The 23,674-nt window shown below is 53.9% G+C and overlaps 1 protein-coding gene across 6 annotated transcripts; it reads right to left on the bottom strand.

Annotated features, from left to right (window-relative positions):
* Positions 1-837: 837 nt before the first annotated feature.
* PODN (podocan) lies at positions 838-22,091 on the bottom strand. 6 transcript variants are annotated; one of them, XM_081308927.1, is made up of 12 exons: positions 21,775-21,959; positions 21,607-21,680; positions 14,650-14,966; positions 13,678-13,771; positions 12,303-12,367; positions 10,962-11,071; positions 10,231-10,387; positions 9,769-9,884; positions 8,584-9,241; positions 5,159-5,307; positions 3,911-4,127; positions 838-1,788 (listed from the first exon to the last, which is right to left on the bottom strand). In XM_081308927.1, exons 1-11 carry the CDS (start codon positions 21,861-21,863, stop codon positions 3,938-3,940), a joined length of 2,019 nt encoding a protein of 672 aa, XP_081165053.1. In that variant the 5' UTR covers positions 21,864-21,959; the 3' UTR covers positions 838-1,788; positions 3,911-3,937. The 6 variants fall into 6 exon arrangements, with proteins under 6 accessions (XP_081165053.1, XP_081165052.1, XP_081165051.1 ...); XM_081308926.1 differs by lacking the exon at positions 21,607-21,680 and having other exon boundaries at positions 838-1,726; positions 21,775-22,091; XM_081308925.1 differs by lacking the exon at positions 21,607-21,680 and having other exon boundaries at positions 838-1,802; positions 21,775-22,091.
* Between the last annotated feature and the right edge of the window lie 1,583 nt (positions 22,092-23,674).

Below are 23,674 nucleotides of genomic sequence, written 5' to 3' on the forward strand. Positions count from 1 at the left end.
CTCCACCCCAGAACTCTTCCCATTGCAGGGCTAGAGGTTTAGGGCCACCATCCTCTGTCAGACCCTAGCCACCTAGGAGAAGTCAGTTGTCAAGCTGTTGGTCACTCCTACCTTCATGTGGATAGGGTTATTTGCCCCTTCCCTGGGGCACATTTCTAAGACCCTTTGAGTAATGGAGTCTGCCCCCACCCGCAAGGCAGGAGTCTGCTCTTTAGTAAGCTTGATAGAAATGTCGTACACACCTCTAGAAGGAGGGAAGTCACTACTTCCTGGACATCTAAATCCACCGAGTGGGTAGCACTGCCTGTCAGAGGTTTTCTTTGCTCACAGCTGAATGACACCTCTCTGCAGCTTCCCACTGTGGGACTAACTCTGTCCCCGTGGGAAGGCATGTCTATTACCTCTTCCCTGGGAAGGTCTGCAGAGACCAGGCCCCCAAGTCAGGTCTACTCCCATTCCTAGGCTTGCGTCCTTTCCCTTCCCACCTCTGTGGGACTGACCCCATCAATAACAGCCCCTCAGTATAAAGGCAAGCCCTGAGTAGCCCGAAGCCCAACAGGTCCTTTGCTTGAAGTTCAGCTCCTGAGAATGCAGAGCAGGCAGTGTGGGCCTACCTGCTGATTCCCACCCAGCTGTGGGAATCCCCAGGCCTCTTCACCTACCTCTAAGCCCATCTCTCTGGCTCTCTGCCTGTGTGACTCCTTTGGGAGCCCCGAGACCTGAACTTTGCCCTGATTCCTTCTGGTCTGGCCAAAGTGCAGATTTGCATGTAGGCTGCCAACCCTACGCTGACGCCAGCCCAGCACGTGGCTGGAAGCACACAGACACAGACACGGCTGCAAGGACAGGGATAATGCTTTTATATTAGATTTTCTGTAACAAGAAAAATCAACTTTGAGATTTTTATTATTTTTTTTTCCTTAAAAAACAACACCCAAAGCACCCAGAACTTCCCTGCAGGCCCAAAGATTCAAGAGTATCTTAGAGGCACAGCTGGGCCTTTTCTGGATCCTCTGGGCCTTGCCTCCCTCCTGCCCCAAAGCTCCCTCAGTGGGGCTTGTCTATCAGAAAGTGCCTGCGGCCTGACAGGGCAAGGCAGGATGGGGCTCTCAGCAGGGTGACTGCTCTAGCACCTGGGGGGCAGGGACAGAGCCAGGGCAGAAGTCCAAAAGGTTCCTGTCCCCAAAGGGAGGAATAGGAACAAAAGCCAGCTTTTGTGAGTTCCAGAGAGTGGAAAGTACCCCACCACCACAGAACAAGGAGCTGAGCTGTGTCTTCTCCAGGGGACTGATGGACAGAGGACGGGGCAGATGGCAAGTGACTTGTATATTTGCTTGTGTGTGTGTGTGTGTGTGTGTGTGTGTGTGTGTGTCAACAGGAGGGAGTGGGCTCTCTCATAGGCCAGATCCTTCCCCAAGTCTGCATGACTCAGGGAGCAGGCAAGGCAGCAGTGGCGGGCCTGGACAGAGTGGGATGGTTTGGAGGGTGATGTGCAGCAGCTGGCTGTGTGTGTGGCCGAGCTGTGTGTGGGGGTGTGACGTGGTATCTGCACGTGTCTGGTTGTGAGGCACACTGCAGGAAGGGGCAGGGATATGAGACTGCGTTTAGCCTGTGGTGTGAGGGATGCCCCGTGGTTTAGCGCTGGCTGTGTCCATGTGACCGTGGCAGATGGGGGCTCACAGGGCACAGGCATGTGCTGCAGAAAGGAGTCCGGTGGTCCATCATCCTGCAGAACATGTAGGAGAGGTCAGGGGCCAGCCCAGGACAGAGCTACCAGCCACAACCAGCCTGGGAGAGATGGACTAGAGATTAGGTTAGATGACCCTGATTGGGGGTCTCTGGGTAGGCCAGGCTCCTCTAAATGAGGAGGGGGAGTCACCCCTGGAAGCCTGGAGCCAGAGGGAAGTGTCCAGGCCAATGTGGGCAGGAGAGCCTTTGGGTCCCATTGGCCACTCCCTAAGATTTTTCCCAGGGTTGTCCTCAAATGCTGACTATGTCCAATGTCTTCTAAAGGTGACAATCCCCTACTTCAGGATTCCACAACCCTCCTTATGAGGGCCACAAAGTCCTCACTGAATGGCCAGTCACCCCTGTTGCTGGCTGCTGGCTCCACATGAAGACAGTGCTTCAGGAGAAGGGTTTCCACCTTCACACCTGGCCCCAAAAGTAGGGCCAGGGACTCTGGGGCACTGGCTCTGGGTCTGCACCTTCACATTCAGACAGCCCTGCCAGTCCTGCTTCTATCAACGGGGACCCACCCCTTTCCCCACTCCTTCTGTCTACCCACTGGGCTGAAGCCATCCATCAACAGCCCTGCAGGCTCCTCTCTGCCCCAGACCCTGCTTCAGGTCAACATCCTTAAGTGGCCCAGCAGCCCCCACCCATGTCTATACCCTGGCCCTGTGACCCCCGCATGACTCACTCCCAACTCTTAACTAACTTCTGACATCTCCCCGACTACCTGCCTCTCCTTCCAACCACCCACTGTCACTGTGCCCAAGTTCTAACACCCTCCCCAGTGTCTATGCATAATGATTCCTCAGGGTCTCTACTGCCTTCCCTACCTAGGCTGGCCCTCAGGACCCATGACTTCAGTCATCCTCTTGTTAATATACTCTATTTCCTTGTTCCCTGTCCTCTTGGTCCCATACCCTTGGTCAAAACCCAGCCATGGATGATCCAACTGTCCCTCTTCTCTGTGCCCCATGGTCAGCTAAGCACCTCCTACTGCATGGAGAAGGTGAAAGGCTGAACTCATTGGCTGATGTGACTTCAGATCCAGCCACCACTATCAGCCTGCCTATGACTGCACCACACTCCTCATGGCCACCACCAGCAGCCAAACCAGCTTCATCCCTAAAGGAGCAGCAAATGAAATGAGCCCTTCCTGAGCTCACATGCGCCCACTATTGCCCCTGCATCTCTTCAAACCAGATGTCCTGAGGGTATCTACACTCCTGGATCCACTTCTTCACTCCCATTTTTCCCTGTAGTCACTTGCTACAAAGTCATAGATGACTCCATGTGGACAAGTCCAGTAGCTCCTTCAGCCTCTTGGCAGTACTGACCCGGCTGGGTACCCCACTTCTGGAGAAGCCTGTCTGTATGAATCATGCATGCACATGTGTGTCCACATGCAAGGGCCTGAGTGTGTGGGTACATGTGTGTGCTCACATGCAGGCACACTTGTGAATGCTATTACTACACGGCCTGTGCCTATGAATGTGTCATGGAATATGTGTGTTTCTGTATGCATGTGAATGGCATGCATGTTCTGTGTGTGCTTTGTGAATGTGTGTACATGCTTAGACATGGGTGTGTCCGTTGGTATATGTATGCTGAAACACAGGTGTGCCTTTGTGTGCATGTGCATGGGTGCAGGTACCTGTGTTACATGCGTGTGCAAAACCCAGACATGGATGATCCAATTGTCCATCTTCTCCATGCCCCATGGTCAGCTAGGCACCCCCACCCCAGTGCTTGCTAGTCTGTGGTTCCCACCTCCTCTCCTGACTGCTCCATCTCAGCCTCCTCTGCAGGCCCCCTACTTGCTCACCCTAGGGAAGCATCAGCCATCTGCAGCTTTAGTGCCTGTCTCAAAGCTCAAAATGCCTGGATCCCCATCTCCAGCTTAGACCTCATTCCCAAGCCTCAGGCCCTAAGTCCAGTCCATTCCTGGGCTGCTGCCATCACAGTGCCTATCACTTTGGACTAGAATCCCCTGGCACTGACTGGTCTCCTTGGCTTGATGTCATACCCCAACCCAGGGCCTGCTGCATCCCTATCTGCAAAATGCGCATGTAGGTTTACAAAATGAAGGGATGAAACAGAGGCCAGAGAATGAAGAATGGACAGAGACAGCCTAGACTGGGGTAGGAACAGGAAAGCAAGGTTAGGAGAGGCCACCTACCTAGGCCAGAGCTGTGTCATCCTGTCCCTATCTCCTGTCCTCTTCCTCCTCCTCCTCCTCTTCCTCCTCTTCCTCCTCCTCTTCTTCCTTCTCCAAGTGGCCACGGTTCTTGGAAACATCACCAAACTCAAAGTTGCCTTCAATGTCCAAGACCTGTAGGTGCTTCAGCCTCCGGAAAGCACTTTCCACCACAGAGCCCACGGCCAGCTTGTTAAACCTAGGAAGTCATCCACGTGGGGGTCAGCATAGGCGCCCACTTCTGGGGTCCCTCCCCACTATCTACCTTGGAAGGTGAAAGAGGAGGGAGTGGGCCCTCCAGGAGATGATACATCAAGTTGAAAAGGCCTGGGGTGGAGAAGCATGGTGCACTGTGGGAAGTCTCAGTTGTTCAGGGTAACAATGGCTTGGGGGCAGGGAATGGCACTGGGCTGGTCAGCCATAAAGCAAGAATTCTCCCTCTGCACACACGTTCACTACGACTTTGGGAGTGGAAGACCTGGGAATGCCTCTCTGCCTGCCCACCTGCACTAACCCCAAAGCCTGAGCTGGCACACAGGCAAGGCCATTGCTGAAATGAGCCAGACACACTACTCTCAGGCTCCCCTACTCTCTGCACCTCAGCTTCACTGTAGAAGCTCCACCCCAATGTCACCAAGCTCTTGGCTTTCTGCTCTACTCTCTTCTGTTTCAAATCTGATTTGAGGGTTGGGATTGGGGTGTGGGGGTGTTGGGAAGAACTACACTGGCTCTAGATGGAAGTGCCATATCCTCCAGGAGCTAGGTCCTCGGAATCACTGCAAACTCCAGTCCCACATCCCTAGAGCCCAGTGAGGACCTGGATGTTCACATCGTGGCTCTACGGCCCAGGCTCAGTCTGGCTGACCGTGGATAAAGCAGTCACCTGTGCTGTCTGGGCCTTAGTTTTTCCAACTATAAATCAGGAAGATGTTTTTTGGGTTTCCTTCCCATCACATTAACATCAAAAACACTATGGTGCATTGGTTTTAAAGTTTCCAAAGTCCATTTATGAGGCATATCAGACCTGGCCAGAACTGTCCTCACCCTTCAGGGCTGAGACAGCAGAGGCTCATGGGGTTCTTTAATGTCTCCAGGGTCCCACAGCCAGGCAGTAGTGGAACCAGGCTCTGAACACTGGTCTCTTCATATGAGATACTCCTGGGTCTCAATTGTCTGGCTGGAGTTGGGCAAGTGCCAAGGGTTGTATGCAGGGCATGGGGGACTTACTACCTGAGAAAGATCCCCTTGAGGTTGGGTGTGGAGTCGAAGGCATTGGCAGGCACGGTGCTAATCTTGTTGTTCTGCAGGTACAGGTACTCGAGAGACTTGGGAAGCCCCTCAGGGATCTCCGTGAGCTGATTCCCAGCAATGTCCAGCAGCTGCAGAGGTGACCATGGGAGTCAGGGACTCCCACCTGTGCAAAGCACTTAACAGCTTACAAAACTCCCACCAAACCCCAGCCTATCTAAATCTAATGATAATCCTGTTGAGGAGAGGGGGTCTATGATTATCTCCATTTTCCAGGTGGGAAAATAGAAATTCAAAGAGGGTAGGTGATTTAAGGACACACAGCCTGTAAGAGGCTGAAACCTGTTGTGCCTGACTCCAAACCCTTGTTCTAATTGATATAGGCCCTACCCAGCACCTCTGCCTTCACACATGAAGTCATAGCCAAGATATGTGGGTTTCACAGTCCTTAATTCTTTTTAAAAAATATTTATTGTTTTTTAGTTTAGTTAGACACATTATGTTTATTTCATTATTATGTGGTGCTAAGGATCGAACCCAGGGCCTCACATGTGCTAGGCGAGCGCTCTACCGCTGAGCCACAATCCCAGCCCCTACAGTCCTTAATTCTTAACACACTTCTCATATCAGATTAAAGACCTAGGACAGGCAGAGGCCAAGGGTCCTCCAGTCTTTGAATTTTGCTCCATTGGCCCTAGAGGGCACACAAGTGGGGTGTTTATTTGTGGACCTCAAGGGCCACATGCACAGGGGTCCTGAGCAAGGGTGTGAGGCCTACAGTGATCCTGGTACAATAGCCAGGATTGTACCAGGCTGGTCAAACTCAGTCATCAAGTGCCAGGAGCCCATAGCCAGGGAAGCGGGAATGGGTTTGCCCAGAAGAGGAACACACCTGCAGTGGGCAGGAGGCTATGGCATGTGCTGTTGTGGCCACCTTCACTGTCCCTCAGGTTGTTATGAGGGACACTGTACAGCCACAGGGCAGGACCCCAAGATCAGTAAGCTTCCTTACCCTGAGGCCAATCTCAGGGCCAAAAACTGGGGCCATGAATCCAGACAGCCAGGCACATTGGCATCAGGATTCCAGTGGAGCAGGAGCTGCATGGATCACCTCCCCTACACACAGGGCTCCTGCTTTCTGCTGTCCCCACAGTACTCAGTGCCCTCCATGTGTCTCCACTTCAGCCATTTCCTCATGCATCCCAAACATCCTGTGCCTATGGGTTCAGGGGACACGGACTCCACTGAGACAGTGTCCACCTTCAGGAAGCCAGACCAGCTGTACAGATGGACCCAAACTAAAAAGGACAAGTCAGTGGAATTGGCTATGCTGAGGTGGGGGGGGGGGAGCGTGGCCCAGCCTCAGGCCAGGGAAAGCTCTCCAGGGTAGGCTCTGAGGCAGCAGGAGCAGCTGCCTGTAGAAAGATCACAGTGTGAGGAAAAGTCCTCTGTTCACCAGACATCCCTGGCTGAGCTCCCCCAGGCTCTGGGAGGCAGCTGACCTGCCATAGTGGTAGAGGAGAAAGGGGCCTCCTAGAGGAGGCAATGTCTAGTTGAGTCCTAGGTGTGTGCTCCAGGTAGTAGTGGCCCTCTATCTGTCTTAGCCCCCACAGGTCCCCAGTTCTGTAACTGTCTGACACACAGTAGGGGCTGCACGTAGGCTGGTGAAACAGATGAAAGTCATGACTGAGTAGCTATCACTGGTGGGCAGCATGGAGAGGTACTTCAAGCAAAGGAGCCAATGTGCATTGGTAACAGGGGCAGAGCAGGCCTTGAAGGCCATGGCCAGGAGTCTGTCTTGGGCCCCCAAAAGACCAGGGGGAGCTGTGGAATCAGGACAGGAGTACGAGAGGACATGTTTTTAAAGATACCCTTGATTGCATATGCAGTACTGAAGTGATGAGCTGGGGAGCTGGGCCCCAGGCAAAAAGTATGGTGGCCTGGTCTGGAGTGTGGGTAGTGGGGCTGGAGAGAAGTGGACAGACAGAGATATGGTGGCAGCACAGCAGAGTCAGGTGCTGCTAGGCTTCTAGGGAAGTCAGTAGGACAGAAGGGGATGCCAAGGACAGCTTCTAGGTCCCCCCCGGATGGATGCTGTCTTGTCCCTTTGGTGAGTTGGAAAATGCAGCAGGAGGAATGGGCTTGGAGGAGAAGATATGGGCTCTGGGTCCTCAAGAACAAGCTCCCGAGGGACAGTCAAGAGGGGCAGCACAGAGGACTAAATGCTGGGGTCTAGTACTCAGCAGGGCAGTCTGGATGAGGTGAGACCCCAGCTGACCTGCAAGATCAGCTGCCTGGCACACCCCACCCTACTCTGCCTCAGGGCTCCCCCAAACTCTCCCTTGCACTCTGTTCAGACACCCTAGTCCAGATAGCAAGTTCTATAAAGTTGGATCAATTATCTAGTCATCCCTCCCGAGGAAGTGACCAGAAGCCCACACTTGCTGCTTATTCGGGCTGGAAGGACAGTCAAGGAGAGCAAGCAGAGGACCTGAGGTCTTGGGGGACCAAGCTTATGAAGAAAAACAAAACGAAGGAAGGCCTCCCAAGGAGACAGCACTTGAGCAGAACCCTGAGAAAGAGAGCAGAGGATATCTTGGGGTGAGGGGTCAGCAATGTGGAGGCCCAGAGCCTCCAGGTTGAGGTCTGGTTGTGAAGGGGCTCTGGTATGGCAGTAGGGGGGCTGTGGCCAGTTCAGGGGGAAACCACCCAGCATTTCAGCAACACCCTCCTGCTTCTGCAGTAAAGTTTCATTTTTGCCTATACTTGTTAAGTTGGGAGGTTCCACCTGTTACTCAAAAAAGCTCAGTGCATGTGCCCAGACATTACTGACTCTGACCATGTGGCCACAGCAGTCACACTCACTGGCCAACCTCAGAATGCCTTGGGCAGACTCCCCACCCCTAGCACTCTGCAGTATGGTGACATGAGCCCATGACATGAGCAATACCCTCCCAATCCAAGGCCCAGCCTTCTCCAAGAACCCACCACTGTACCTGCAGTGGGGTGAGCTGGACTTTCCCAAGCTACCTGAACTGCCTCCAAGTGGTCCTGTGGGCCTCCCACCTGCAGGCATGAACTCCTACTTCCACAGCCCTTAAACCTCTAACTACCTGTGGTGAGCCTGACCTGGCCCTTCCAGACAAACACTTCTGTACTCTGCCTAAAGTGGACTGGGCTAACCCAGGCACGCTAGTCATGTCCTCTGCATGGCCACCTCCCTGTTACCTTAAGGCCCAGCCTCTGCCTCCCTATTCTCCCCAATGGATATCTGAAAGTAAATGAGCTCAGTCTGGCTATACCAGAGGATCCTCCCTCACGGCCCAGCCCTTACCATGTCCTATAGACGAATGGGGCAGGGCAGCCATACCAATAGCACCCCACAGGCATGGCCCAGCCCTCCTCACCTGCAGATGGGCGAGGTCCACCCAAGCGCGGGGACCCAGGGCCCGGCTGCGGAGTCGGTTGCCAGTGAGGTAGAGCTCCCGCAGTTGGGCCATGCCTGCCAGCGCCCCGCGTGCCAGGGCAGCCAGCTCATTGCGCTTGACCTTCAGCACGTGCACATTGCGTGGCAGGCCGGGTGGCAGCGTGTGCAAGCGATTGCCCGAAAGATCAAGTGAGCGCAGGAGGCGCAGCTTGCGGAAGGCGTCGCGGTGTATCTGAGGGCTGGTGATGCGGTTGTAGCTGAGGTTGAGCTCCTCCAGGAAGTAGGTGGTAGCGAAGTCCTCGCGGCCGATGCCCGTGATCTGGTTGTGCAGGATCATGAGGGTGCGCACGCGCCGGGGCAGGCCGCTGGGCACGCGCTCCAGGGCGTTGTTATACAGGTGCACGGTGTGCAGCCGCTTGAGGCCCTGGAACGCCAGCGGGTGGATACCGTCTGCCTGCAGCTGGTTGCTGTGCAGCAGCAGGTACTCAAGGCTGCGGATGGGGGTCAGCACGTCGGCGTCCACACTCCGGATGACATTCTTCTCCAGGTGCAACAGGACCAGGCTCCGCGGCAGTCCTGCAGGGACCCGTGTCAAGTTGTTGCTAGACAGATCCAGGTACTCTAGGCTGGAGAGCTTCCTGGGGGAAGGAAGGAATTAGAACTTGGCAGGAACCCACATCTGCTTGATCCCACCAAGGGAGTGTGTATGTGTGTGTGTGTGTGTGGGGGGGGGCTTGCTGTCTCTAATTCACCCAAGCATGGGGGTTGGGAGACAGCTCAGTGTGGGAAGGATCTGTGCAAAGTTTTTGATATATGAGAGCTTTGAGGGCCACAGTGGAAACTTATGTTAGCCTTTTGTGGCTACCCTGAGTCCCCTAAAATGAAAATATATTGGTCTTCAACAATAATGTTCAAGTATGTATTTGGTACCAAAAAGCCAGTCTCCGTCAACATTTCCTGGACTCCCTGCCACCTTGGCAGCCCTTAGTTATACACATCAACTCTTCATGGGGACAGCATTGTCAACTGAGGCACAAGCCTTACAGGGAAAGTGGCCAGGGGAGATCTGCAAGGGATGCCTGAAAGTGTGTGGCTGGGGGTGGGCCCTGGGAGGAGCTTGCTGGGTACAACAGTGAGGCTGAGGATGTGTGAGAGGAGGACCCACCAGAAGGTCTCGTTGTCCAGGCCCTCATCAGTCAGGTAGTTGTTCTGCAGATACAGCTCTCGCAGGTTGCTCAGCTCACTGAAGGCCCCAGGGGGGATCTTTTCCAGCTTGTTGTTCTAGAGAGTGGGAAAGTAGGGAGGGAAGAATGAGGGACAAGGGACAGGGACAGGGCCCCAGGATAAGGTGTAGAGAGGGGACTGTGGAGAGGGGACCACCAAGAGGAAACTCAGAGCATCTGGGTGTGAGCTGACAGCCCCCCACATAACCCACACCAAAGGTCAGGTGCCCAGGTGTCTCCCTGCTTTCCTACAGTGACTTGTTGATCTCCATCATGTGCCCACAGCCCCATAGCCTCTGCTGGCAGTGCTGTGCCCACTGGGCCAGCTCTTCTCCTGCAGTCCCTACTCTCATGGCCCAGCTAGGGGTCTGCTCTTCCCCCTCCATGTTCTCTCCCCTCCTTACCTTGAGGTGCAGCTTGTACAGGGCAGGTGGCAGGTGCTTGGGCACATGGCGCAGGAAGTTGCTGGACAGGATGAGGATCTCGACATTGCTGGAGCCGTTGAACATGCTGTCCGGCAGCCCCGCATCTGCTAGCTTGTTGTTGTGCAGATACACAGACCTGGGGGTCAAGGCATAGTCTTCACCCAACCTGAGGGGCCCGAGGCCAACTTCCCAGTGAGGCTTCAAACCTTTGCTGAGGCTGGGACCAGTGTCCAGAGTGCTGTCCTCCTCCCATATTAACCCAAGGATGCAGTTAAAGAGCCTCAGACCTCACCTACACAGCTTCTGGACCAGGCACCAGAAGGGTCAGCACCCCACCAGGAAGAAATAGGATTTCCTGACCCCCTCCACACTACACCTGTGCTGGAGGTATTTGCTCCTCCCAAAGCAGCTCCAGTACAGGGCCATTCTGCCTGCTGGAAGGGGCTGCCCTCCATCCTGTCCCCACTATTCCCGAACACAGTGTTCTCACCCCCTGGACACATCTTCCTTATCCTCTAGGTCCATCCTTTTGGCCCCTGAGCTCCTCCAGGCCTTGGGTGTCCCTCCACCACAGCTCTGAGCATGGCCCTTGATGCCCCACTACATAGCACATCCCTCTCAGGGTCTTGTCTGTGCCTCACACAGGAGAGGCAGCTCTACCTCAGCCCTTTCCTTTGCCCCTGCCAAGTCCAGGACCATCACCCTCTGACCTCAAATTTGGCTTCTGGCCAAAGGTGAGCCCATAGATCTTGGTGAGATAGTTGGCAGCAAAGTCCACGCTGATCAGGGCATTTGGCAGGAATCGAGGTGCCAATGTCAGCTGAAAAGGGAAGAGTCCATCGGAAAGACCAATAGAGAACAGAGGCCAGCTCTGGGCCCATGGCCAGCTATTCATCTGGGTCCCTTCAAAAGTCTCCTCTCTACAACCAGCACCATCTTTCTAAAGTGGAAACCTCTACCCTTCCCTAAAAGAGCAGAACCAAAGTATCTCTGGCTCCCCAGTACTTAGCTTGATGGTCAAGGCTCTGCCTGTATGCTAGCAATTTCTAATCTGCCCCCACCCCACATCCTCCTGGGCTCATCCTAGGTAGATGGAGGGGTAGAAGTGGACAAGATTTTAAATGTTGCTCTGGCTGCCCTGAGGAGAAAGGAGAGAAGCAAATGAGGCAGAGGAGCATCCAGGGAGGGGTGGTAGACTGGTGCCTGAGAGAGGTGGAGGACCTGCAGAGGGTTGGACGTGGGTGAGGGATGCCCAGGCTCTAGAAGACTCCTGATCTGTGGTCACACCAGTGCTGCTGTGGTGATTAGAGATGTCCTTCACCCAGATGGAAAGATTGAGGATTAATTTTGGGGCTGGGGGCAAGAAGCAGTAGTTCCACTTCCATTAGACACCTGGGGGAGATGTCGAGGTGGCAGGCAGACCTTTGAGTCTCAAGCCTCAGGAGTGGAAAGGGCTGGAGATTGCCATCGGACATGGCCAGATTGCAGATGGAAGTCAGAGCCTTGGAGGAGACAAGGTGCCTCCAGAGTGTTCAGGGAGAAGAGGCTAGGATAGGCCCTGTGTATTTTGAGCTTGGCTCATGCTGGTCCTTTATGTCTTCTGTTTTGAAATGGGGGTCTCACTATGTGGCTCAGGCTAGTCTCAAACTCCTGGACTCAAGTGATACCCGTGTCCGGCTTCCTGGGTGCTGGTACCACAGGTACACACCTCCACACCAGCTGTTGACCCTTCTTCTGCAGTGCCCTCCTCAGGGCCGGTAACTGGAATCTGACTACCCTTTATTGCCTCACTTATCTCCACAACAAGCCCTCCAGGCACCCTGCAGTGGGTCTCTTTCTTCTATACTCCCAGAGGCCTGAGCTTATCTTCATTATCTGACACTCTGATATCTTAGGTGGGATCTGTCTCCCTCCCTCCTCCAGGGTCATGTGTGAACAGCAAGCTAGACCCAGCAGCCAGCCAGGAAATGGCCTGGTAGAAGTTCATGGAACTTAGCAGAAGACAGCATCTGGAGGGCAGGGCAGTACACCCCGCCCTCCGAGGCCCTCACCTTGTTGTTGGCCAGGTACAGGTAGTTGAGGTTGGTCAGATGCTCAAATGCCTCCTCCGGGAGCCCTTCAAAGGACAGGTCAGAGCCCTGGATGAAGGAGACGCTGCAGGGAAGCACGCGAGCCACCCGACCCTCGCCTTACCCACCACTTGCCTGGACGGGGAGACAGGCCACTCAGATCCCTTCCTGGTCAGTCCCAAGAGGCCTGCCCAGCCCCACTTCCTTTCTCCTTGCTCACGTGGCCCAAGCACAGGAGCAAGCAGTTAAGTGCGTGCTGAGGGACTGAAGGATGAAGTAGCCTGACCCTTTCAGCCAGGAAGGAATGTTCCCCCTGGGATGGCCACAGGTGTCAGAGCCTCTCTTAACACCCAGACCCCTCCACTGGTGGGGGGACAAGCTGGGACAGCTCCGTGTAGGGCAGGGCTACCACTTCTGGGTCTTCCAGCCACCTGGCTTGCCCCTGTCCCTCTGACAGATGTTGTGTTGCTGGGAGCCCAGCCAGGCTGGCCCCTCTCCAGCCCTAAGGCCAGACTCCGACACTCAGTTCCAAGCTCCAGGATCCCCGGATGCTGGGACTTGCCAAGTTTTTAATGAGAGGGAACAGTTACATAAACCCTGGAGCGTCCCTCCACGGATACCCGGCTGGTGTAAAAGGCCGGCCAGCAAGAGCTGCAGCAACATGGGGAACACCACCAGGCAGACTGCTCAGAGAGGCTGATTATCATATCTGAAGTAGGAATTCAGCGATGAATTGAAAAACACTAGGGAAAAAAATGACTGGATTGTGAGATGGTTGGACATCTGCATAAACTTACTAGAACTCATCAAATTGTACCATTAAGTTGGGTTCACCTTATGGTATATAAATCACACCTCAATAAGGCTGTTTTAAAATTGGAAAGAAATATACCAAAATGTCGATAGTGATTAATTCAAAGTGGCAGAACTGTACGTGATTTTTCTTTCCACTTTTATTTTCTAAGTTTTCTATCCTAATCACATAACATTTTTGTCATCAGAAAAAAAAAATAAAGCTTGAGTTATGGCTCTTTGTTTTGTTTTTGACTGCTCTTAGACTCTAAAGGCCCCTGTGAATGGAAGAGTCTATGATAAGGTCCTGGGAAGCTTGGCTACTCCAAAGCCCCACCCCAACCCATGTCCCAGGTCTCAGAAAGACCTACAGCTGGCTTTCAGGCAACATTACGGAGCCCCTGGAACATGTGGAGCCCATCCTCACCAGCCTCACTACCAACCCAGCCCAGCCCTACTCCTCCACACCCCAGGATCTGAGGGCCAAGCTTTCCCCATGGATACTCAGCAATGCTCAGGCCCCTGAGTCCCCACCTGGTGTCCCATGGCTCTGGTGACCCCTCACCTCTGGAAGTCAGGCGATTGTTCTGCAGGTTCAGAGTCTCCAGCCGCTGGAGCCGAGAAAGCTCCTCAGGATAGATCTTCTCCAGCTGATTGTTCTAGAAGTGGAAGGGGGCGGTGAGGAAGCAGCATCAGTCTGGAGGGGTGCTGCATGGGACTCCTGTACCTATCCTTAGTCCCAGTCCTGGGAGCCAGTTCCTCTCTTGGGCATCTGTCTTGGCAAACAGAATCTGGGTGCTGGCTCATATGGGTACTGGGGGCACAACAGTGACCACAGAGATGTGTGAGCCTTTCAAAGGACCCACAGGAATGGGTAGGGATGTAGCTCAGTGGTAGAGCACGTGTCTAGCATGCACTGAGACTCCAATCCCAAGTACAGGGGTTGGGGAGAAGGAACCCACATGTAGACATCTACAGACAGTTGTTCATGCTTAGTGGGCTATCTGCCCTCTAGACCCACCCCCTGGGTATTTCTACTTGGTGACAGGCATCCATAGCTGTTCCCCAAGCAGAAACCACTTTGCTTCCCTTTCTAAGCCCCATGGACCCCTCTCCTCTTAGAATATTATAAAACCTGGGTCATTTACCACCTTCCCCAGCCTTCCTAGGTTGAACTGGGGCTGGATTAGGAGCCTGCTCTGGGCACCACAGTGGGAGTCCTTTTTGTGCGGTTTCTCTGTTTTGGTCTTTACCTTGCCCATGGACTGTGAGCTCCTAAAGGGCAGGGCATGTCCAAGTCCTCTGTGCCCACCATCCCACGCATGACCTGAGGTGTAGAGCAGGAACCCAAAAGATAGTCTACATGTGAATGAGTAAGCGAACCTATGTAAGAGTTGTCCTCTACTTGTCTCTTCTTATTACTGGCCACCCTGGCCCAGGACCCACAGCTGCCAGGACTCTACAAGTCTAATCTGCCTTGTACCCTGAATCTAGAGATAGGGAGCATCCCTCATGATCACTGGCACATCAGCCTCACCTGCAGGGACAGATGGTTGGTGTGCTCAGGCAGGTCCCCAGGGAACTCACGTAGGTCGATGCCACCACAGTCCACAACACCCTCCTGGGAGCAGGCACAGTCTCGGGGACAGTCAACAGTAGCTGGGCCAGGCCCTGGCTCCTCAGGGCTTAGGACCAGCACAGGCTCCTCCTCCACAAATTCATTCTCCTCAGGGCTCAGACTGTGGGTGCTGCTTCGGCCAAACATCGGGGCCCTCACTGCGAGCACAGGTCCCAGGTGTAGCTGTGGTGGCAACAGCAGCAGGAGCAGCAGTGCCCTGCTCTGGGCCATGGTACCTGGGGGAGGTGCTGAGTCAGGCTTTCCTTGGTGTCAGGGCTGACTTGGCCTGTTAGATGCACTGGGCACAAGGCCTGGGCCCTCCAAAGACATGACAGGGCCTGCTGTGGCACAAGGCAGGACCCACTCTGGTTCCCATCCTCGGCACCCTGCTGTCCTGCCACCCTTCCCTCCCCACCCAACCTCCATCAGGGCTACCCTCTGGAGGGGTGGGGTGAGGTGAAGAGATGAGATGAGACCCTGTCCTCAGGCAGTTCTGCAAAAGCTTCTTCAACCCTCAGCAGGTTGGGTCCTAAGGAATTGTATCCCCATCTCACAGAAAAGAAGATGAAGCAGGATCTGAACTTTGCTAAGCCCCTGCTGCCCTGGCACCAGTAGTGTAGGGAGCCACTGCCCCTCCTCCAACAGCTGCAAGCCATGGTGGTCCAGCATCAGCAGTTGCATCCCAGAGCTTCAGCTAGCCATTCAGGATCTTTGGGACTTGACCCTGCCTCTCCCACAACCATCCCAGTTACACAGAACTCTGAGGTGGATCCTCCCTCCAACCTTTGTACATTGCTGTTCCTTCTACCCAGAATGCCCTTCCCCTCTCTTGTCCAATCAGTAGCTTCTTTTCTAAGAACCAACTCTAAATGCTATGATGAGGGGGAGATTCCAAGATGATCCAGGCTTGGTTGACTTGAGTTGTGTCTTTGTCACACATGGGGCTGTGAGCAACTCCCAGTGTCTGTTGTAGACGGAGCACAAAGCCTAGCACAGAGGAGGCCTCAGTGAGGGGAGCTGATGCTGCCCTGTGACCCCATCCCATTCCAGTGTTCACACGCTCCGCTGCCCTCACCAGAGCCTAATGGGCTCACATAGCCATTGCCATACTCAGGAGGTCCCTCCCCAGCATGGTCCCCTGTTGCAGAAAGGAGAGGGTGCAGACTAAGGAAGAAGTTGGAGTGCCACTGTCCCAGCAGTGCCGAGACCTGGGCTTGACTTAGATCTGGGTTTCTGAGTCACTGTGACAGGAACTCAGAAATGTCAGTGTCACTGGGATGTGGTAAGCTGTGTCAGGTGATAGGGAACACAGACCCCAGTTTGAGTCCCATCTGCACCATTTAGGGGCTTGGACCTCACTGAGCCACCACTTCCTTATCTGTACCGTGCAGACGATATGTCTAAACACAAAGCCCTGCACTTGTCAGGTGATGAAGAGCTGCCATTGCTATGTACTGAGTGGCACAGCGACTTGCCCCAATAAATGGGCAGGGGGTGCAGGAACAAGTGTCTAGGCCTCAGCATATCCAAGCCAAGGGCTGGGTCCCAAGTCTGCTTAGGTCACATGGACCAGTGGGTAGTCAAGGAGGCCTGGCTGCCCCTCTTTCCTTATACCTCCTCGGCCTCATCTTCCTCGGGGCCCCTTTATGCTCCCACCCCAGTCTGGAGCAGGGTAGCCACAAGCACATGGCCCAGTAAAACGCTCCCATGGCAACATCAGGGTTATAAGGTTTTGACCAGAAATTGGGCCTGGGAGAGTTTGGGAAATGGGGATACAATCACACAGATGGCCGAGTGGGCTTTGCAGGCACACAACCAGGGCTGTCATCTCAGCTCTGGTCCTTAACTGTTGTGTGACTTCAGGCAACTTTTTTTTTTTTTTTTTTTTTTTTTGGTATCAGGGATTAAATTCAGGGACACTTGACCTCTGAAACACATCCCCAGCCCTATTTTTGTATTTTATTTAGAGACAGAGTCTCACTGAGTTGCTTAGCGCCTCACCTTTGCTAAGGCTGGCTTTGAATCTGCAATTCTCTCTCGTCTCAGCCTCCCAAGCCACTGGGATTACAGGCATGTGCCACCACATCCAGCTTCAGGAAAGTTTTGAAACAGTCTAAACCTTAGCTTCTCATCTGTCTTTGGAATGATACCAGAACTGCCATCATGGGAGACTGAGAGGGTCAGCGAGATGCACACACTGCACACAGTAAATGCTCAATAAAGGTCAGTTCTTCCTGCCACTATTCATATGCTTCATGGTGTGGTTCATTCCCAGCCACACCACTGCCCACTCCAGAATCCCCTGCTCCTCCCTCCCCTTGTCTAGACCTCACCTGGGCTTTTTGGTCAGACAAGCCCACCTGCTCTCAGAAGATGTTGCCAACATGCTGGCCATCTACAAAATCCAGCCCTGCAGCTGGCTGCTATGGATTTCAGATACAGCTTTGCAATCCTCATTGGCTCAGCCAATTCTCCAAGGTGAGGCTTGTCTGCACCCAGCCTGACACTGGGTGCTGGAGACACAGGTGAAGGTAGATAAGGTCCTGCCTTCTTTTGCAGGAAGCAGTGGACCCCAGTACCAATAAGCACTTCCTACCCATATTGGGATGGCAGTGTAAAGGGATCCCTTGGATGACAAGTCCTAGAAGGAAAAAACATGAGGAGAGAGAAGAGCCGGGACTCCTTCACCCATAGGTCCACTTGTCCAGGCAGACTTGGGTCCCAGCCCCACAGTCAGGCAGAGAACAAGGGAGCCCAGCACATACCCAGCTCCTGGGCTCAGTTGGCAGCAGTGAGTGACACCTGCCTGGACCCATGCTCACCCTGCCTCCTCTCTGTTGCCTCAGTGTCTTCACCAAATGCCAGTCCACAGACTGCCACTCCCCTGGCTCACTATGAACCCTACAGCTGGCTCCAGAGCCATCAGCCCAGGAGCTGCCAGCACTAGACTGAGGCAAGCCTCCCCTCCCTGCTGTCTGACCCCATCACAGACAAGGTCCCTGGGAGAGGGGTGCGGGTCCAAGCCTGGGCCCTAAATTCACTCAGGGCAGGAGACCAGGGACAAAGGATCTAGGGGAAGGAGCTCGGGTGCCTCATACCTTGTACACTGACTGGATAGTCTGGTCTTTCTCCCTTATCTTCTGTTTGTATCTAAAAAATCTGTAAATTACATCTGTACAAATATTTATATTAGCATTCTGAACCATACTTAAAATGTTTCCATCACTTCGCAGATAGGGGAGCTGAAGTCCATGGGGGTCGGCCATTATAATAGCTGGTAAGTGGTCAAGCTGAGCTCCCAGCCTATGTCTTCAGTGCTGTCTTGTGCTGCTCTGCCTGGGACAAGCCCAGCTGGGTGCAGCCTCCTCTCCTTAGAGGCTCACACTGTCCCCTCTAGTAGCCACTTGCCATATGTGGCACTTAAAATGTGGCTAGTCCAAAGTGAGCTGTGCTGTAAGTATAAAATGTAGTATATGTGGATTTCAAAGATGTAGTAAAAAAAAAAGAATGTAAATATATATAATTTCACATTTATTTTTATACCTATTACAGGATAATACTTTGGACATATTAAACAAAATTAAACTTGCCTATTTCATTTTACTTCTTTAACATGGCTTCTATGTTGCATTGCATTTGTGGCTTGCAATTCTATTAGATAGTGCTGACCTAGAGCTTTATGTGTAAACTGAGTCTGATGATCCCAGTATCTTCAGGGATAGGATGGAGGGATGCTTAAGAGAACATAGGGGACCAGGGGAAGCCTAATATTGCTAGAGGTGGCTTCCCAGAATTGAAGCCTGGTCTAGTCATTCTGAAGGATGAATATCAGGCCAATGAAAAATAAGGCAAGGGTGGGGTCAGTGTGTGTGAAGGCCTGGAGCAAGAGAGTCCATGCTGTGCACTAGATCTACAAAGCTCACTAGACTGTCTGGTGACAGGTGGGGACTGGGAGTGATATGGGTGGAGGCAGTGGACACAGGCCTAGGCCAGGTAAGGCCAGGAAGTATGAGCCTTATCTCTGGAAGATGGGCTGTGGAGGGACAGGGGTGTGGCAGGCAGGCTAGGGGTGGCTTGTGAGGCTGTGAATGGCAAGGGGAGAGAAAACAAGCTTACCCTGGGTAGAGAGGGAGGTGCTGGGCTTCAGGGATGGAGAGGAGGAACTGGATTCCATGGAGAGGTAGGAAGAATACTCATGTCTTGAAGAGTGGTGGCTGCAGTGGCACCTCCTTGTCCTCCACTTTCCAAGCCACCCTCAGGACCATGGAAGCCTGGGCAGCTCCAGCTCTACTACCTGATTTGCTGTGTCCTTGGGCACACCTTGACCCATCTGAGCTTCCATTTTCCCATCTGTTCTTATAAGAATGTTGAGCAAGGTAAGCCCCAACGCTCCTTCTGAGTGCCTGGCCACATGGGAAGAGCAGTGGAGAAGCAGACCCCGGGTCTCCAAGAGCTTCAAGTCTACCTGGGGAGGGACAACTCAAACCCTTAAAGCAGCTTAGTCTATGGCAATCTCTTCCTTGGGTGGAGAACATTAGACATAGGGGAACACAGGTCCTAACCTGACTGCTGTGTGAGCCCAGAGGACTCACTTCACTGCTCTGAGCCTCCATTTACAAGCCGAGGAAACAGAGGGAGCTACTCCCCAGGATTAAATGACAGGATGGGCCCTGCCTGATGCTGGCACCAAGTAGGTCTTCCATACACAGGGTCACTATTACTGAGTAAGTAACTGGCACGTTCTGCCAACCAAACCTCAAGGCCAGAAGTGGGGGTGGGGTTAAGGCAGAACTAGAAAAGAAGAAGGAAAGGCCAGGGGGCAGATCCTGGGCCCCCAGAACCACCTTTTTCCTCCATTCAAGGTCAGTGAAGTAAATACTCAGTGATCACCTACCTGCTCTGTGCTGAGCCAGACAGCAACATCTTACTGATGCTACCTTCCTAGTTTGCAGGTTCAGAACTCAAACACAAAGGGGACCCCACTGCTGCCCATCCCCGGAAATCTCCTCCTCAAATTCCCCTACTCTGGATAGCCTCTTTTGCTCCCTCCTCTAGGTTAGGGTGCTCCCTGGGTGCTCTCACAGCACCCTGCCAGCTTGGTCCTTGGAAGCTCAGTGAAGCCTCCTGTGACTCCCCAGACAGGGAGTGGGTACTCAGGAATATGTTTGTTGAATGAATGAATTTGTGAAGGGCAGAACTGGAAAAGATTTGCAATATCATCTGGTCTGACTCCTCAGTTTACAGATTAGTATGTTAAAAACAAAGCCAAGGGGCTGGGGTTGTAGCTCAGTGGCTGTAGCTCAGTAGCAGAGCACTTGCCTAGCATGCGTAAGGCACTGGATTCCATCCTCAGTACCACATTAAAAAATAAAAAAATAAAATAAAGACATTCTGTCCATCTACAACTACAAAAATAAATAAATAGATAGATAGATAAGTAAATAAAACAAGGCCAGGGCTAAAATTTTTCTTAAAGGTTGAGTAGGAGTTCTCCAAGTAATTAAAGGGAAGGCACTCCAGGCAGATAAAAGGGCATGAGCAAAGGCAAGGAGTGGGGATGGGGGAAGAGGGAGGTGTGTTTAAGGAGAATCCATAGGAATAGAAGTTGGGGCTAGGGGCAGGTTGCCAAGAGCATCAGCCACTATGCAAAGATTATGGTGATAGGGAGCTATCATGGGTTCCAAGCAGATGGTGATCAGCAATCTTATACATGATTCCACCAGGCCTAAAGTCTCCACCATTAGCAACTTCCTCCCTTCCCAAGATTCAGACAGAATGGACAAAGTATGCAAGATCATTATGAAAACAGTCATGTGAATCTGACACTTCTTAACTTCCACTCTAGGCTAGGAGTAGACTGAACCCCAGCGTGGACAGGAACACTCAGACCAGCCACAGATCCTTGCCAGGACAGCCCACAGACTATTTTGAGTGGTGGGCTTTTCTACCTGGGAGTGGTGTGAGCCCGGGGATCTGGATGGGCCCCTCCTACCTGGCTTTGGCCTTCCAAAGGCAGAGCGCAACTTCATCTTCCCTAGCCGGCCCAAAGCCAAAGGGCCAATGCTCAGGTCTGGTATACTGGTCCCTATGTACTTTCAGACTGCTGACCATCAGCGGTCGGTGCCGCAGCAGCACGGGGCCGAGAGATCGCCCCTGCTGCAGTACCTCCTTCTTTCCGGCAGTTCAGGCTGCCGCTGCCTCCCAGCTCCAGCCCCCGACGCAGCCGGGAGCTTGCCACCGCCACCACCTCCTCTTACACCTGACGGTGCGTCAGGTATTCCAACGCCTCGCTCTCAGGCCATGCTTGTGGCTCGGGACCCACAACCTGGGGCTTCCGCTGCATTCGCTGTAAAGTGCGGACCTCGCTCCTTGCCTTCCCTTCTTCCTGCTCCTACCTCTGTCCCGCTGTCCTGACCGGGAATCAGCCGCCTAGACAGATTGAGTCCGGGCTCCACTAGTGCGCCGCGCTGGGCTGGTGCGGCACAGGGGCGCAGAGCCGAGCCCCACAGGACCCCGAGGCAGGCGCGCGGGGTGCGCCCCACCTGTCGACTTGCCCTAGGGGCATATTTCTGCATCTTTCTGGGCCTCAGTTTCTCGGTCAGTAATGAGGCTGGAGTCTGGGCCCAGGGGAACCTGAAGAAAAGACGCGGGGATATTCTGGGCCCGGGCTTTAAATATAGGGGTCCGCATCCTTCTCGAGTTCCACCTGCCCCCACATTCCCAGTCTCCTCCTGCGTCCTTCCACTATCTCCCTCCGCCCCATCCGCTCACAGATTCTTTCCAGATGTGCGCAGCAGGAGGGGCCTGGGGTCTAGGACTAGCCTGACCAGAGAAAAGGCCCCTCCCTGCCCAGTCGGGATGGCTCAGGAGTCGCACCCGAGGGGAAGATCTCCGGGTCTGCCCTCCTGCAGGCTCCGACCGGGGGGCGAGTGCGGCGGCTCCGCCCCAGGCTGTTGAGGTGTCGGGAGAAGGAGGGGAAGTCTGAGTCTGCTGCCCAGTCTCGACCCCCGGCCCCTGGCCCACCCGGCCGCCGGCGCCTGGTACCTGCTGCGCCCCGCGCGGTGCCGCGCCCCGCCGGCTGAACACTCTCTCCCGTGTCTCTGCTGCGCTCCGCGGACGCGGGCTCCTTCCATTCAAGTCGAGCCGTGCGCGCCGCGAGGCAAGTTTTGTTGTGAGTTTTCTTCTCCCCGCCTCTCCCCCGCCCCCACCCCGCGTGCATCAGCTGGACGCCGGCCTCCTCTGGACACAGGCGTAGGGTCCCCCCGGGCGCGGGAGGGGAGGGCCCGCACCCTCCGGCGCTGTGCTTGGCGGGGCCTTACTTCCCGGGGAGGCAGAGCCGCCTCACCGTCCCCTCCGCCCCCCGGGCCGCCGCACCACGCCCCCCCAGACCGGGAAGGCGGGGTGTCTAGCCCGCAACGCTTCCTAGTTCCCAGCCTTCCACCTTGGAACTCGACCCTCTTTAGGCCCTCGCACCTGAAAGTAGGGCGGGGGAGAGGGCTCCTTCCACTCAGGGGCTCGGATCGCAGCTTCTTCCTCATGACGGAGGATTTGCGACCACTCCAGGCATGACTACCTTTCCATTCACTCTCCTATCCTGGGGTCTCCGGCCGTGGCTAACGCGGCCGCCAGCCAAGATCCTGCTGGGCCCCTTCCCGGAAAAGTTCCCAGCTCTCTACCCCATCCGCCGCCCCCATCCTCCAATGATCCTGGGCCCACAACCTGGTGAACCTTGAAAGACGGTAAATTGGGCTGGGAATAGGATGCCTGCAGATCCCGGTCGCAGCAAGAAGACAAGGCGGGCGGGTGGTGAACAGTGAGCCCTCGCGGCATCACACTGCTCCCAGGAGCTCGAAAACGTTTCCAAGTAAAGGAGCATTAACTACTAGCAGCTGAAGCAACACTGTTGGAGCCAGGGACTTCGGTGGTGGAGGGCAGTGGGGCTGGTTGAGGTGGTACTTGGCACCTCTGCTGCGGAACAAGCCTCTCCCTCATACCTACTCTGGCCCACAGGCAGGGCATCCATAGCTGCTTCATTTGGCGCTTGGATAAATAAGTCAATCGTGGGACCATTTATTCACCTAAATTGCGTAGGCCCTGAGAAATGAGTAGCTCATGTAAAGATGCTCCAGACCTTTCACTCCTGCCGCTGCCCACCAGGACATCCTGTTTATACACCCCGTGCATTAAGTGCATCACTCCGTTTTTCACAAGCTTATGAAGACCACCATCTGCGGCATCCTTCCAAACGGGTGAGTGACTGAGTAAAAAGACCATTAACTGGCAGGACTGGGGAAGAGCCCAAATCTACCCCTCTTCACTGCCCTCTCCGGGTGGAAACAGACACATGAGAGGCAAGTGAAGAGCCTGGATTTGAACCCACAGCTGTCTGTTTCCATTACACCACTAACTCAAGAACTTAGCAGAATGGGAAAAGGAAATACTTTGCCTTCTTTGGCCTCAAGTTCCAGTCATCTCTGGGTCCAAACTTAGGAGTTGGTGTGATTCACACGATTGGACTGGGGCCATCAGAGAGATACATCTGGTGTCTTCTGAACAATGAGCCTAGATTCATGTGCAGCTAAAAGAACAGGATTCTATTAGCTTGAATATCCATGAACTAAAATCTAGGACAGTGAGAGCCAGCATATACTGAGTGCCCACAGGCACTGTCCTAAATCTTAAGTATCCTGTCATCCCAACCCAGGGGAAAGTAGGCTCTACATTTGTAATTGCCAGGGCCAGCCCCTTGGCACACCACTCACTGTTCTCCATCACCCACTGACTGAAAAAGGCACTGCCAAGCCAATGTCCATGCATGCTTTATGGCTGCCTGATGCTATGGACACAATCATTTGTCTGAGGCACAGACCCTTTGAGGGTCTCTGGTAGGAAAACGGAGGCAATCCTGGTGCTCCAGAAACAAGTCTTCTAGCTTTTAGAAGAG

Source organism: Spermophilus citellus (genome assembly GCF_964194105.1).
Source record: "Spermophilus citellus genome assembly, chromosome: 9".
Taxonomy (NCBI): domain Eukaryota; kingdom Metazoa; phylum Chordata; class Mammalia; order Rodentia; family Sciuridae; genus Spermophilus; species Spermophilus citellus.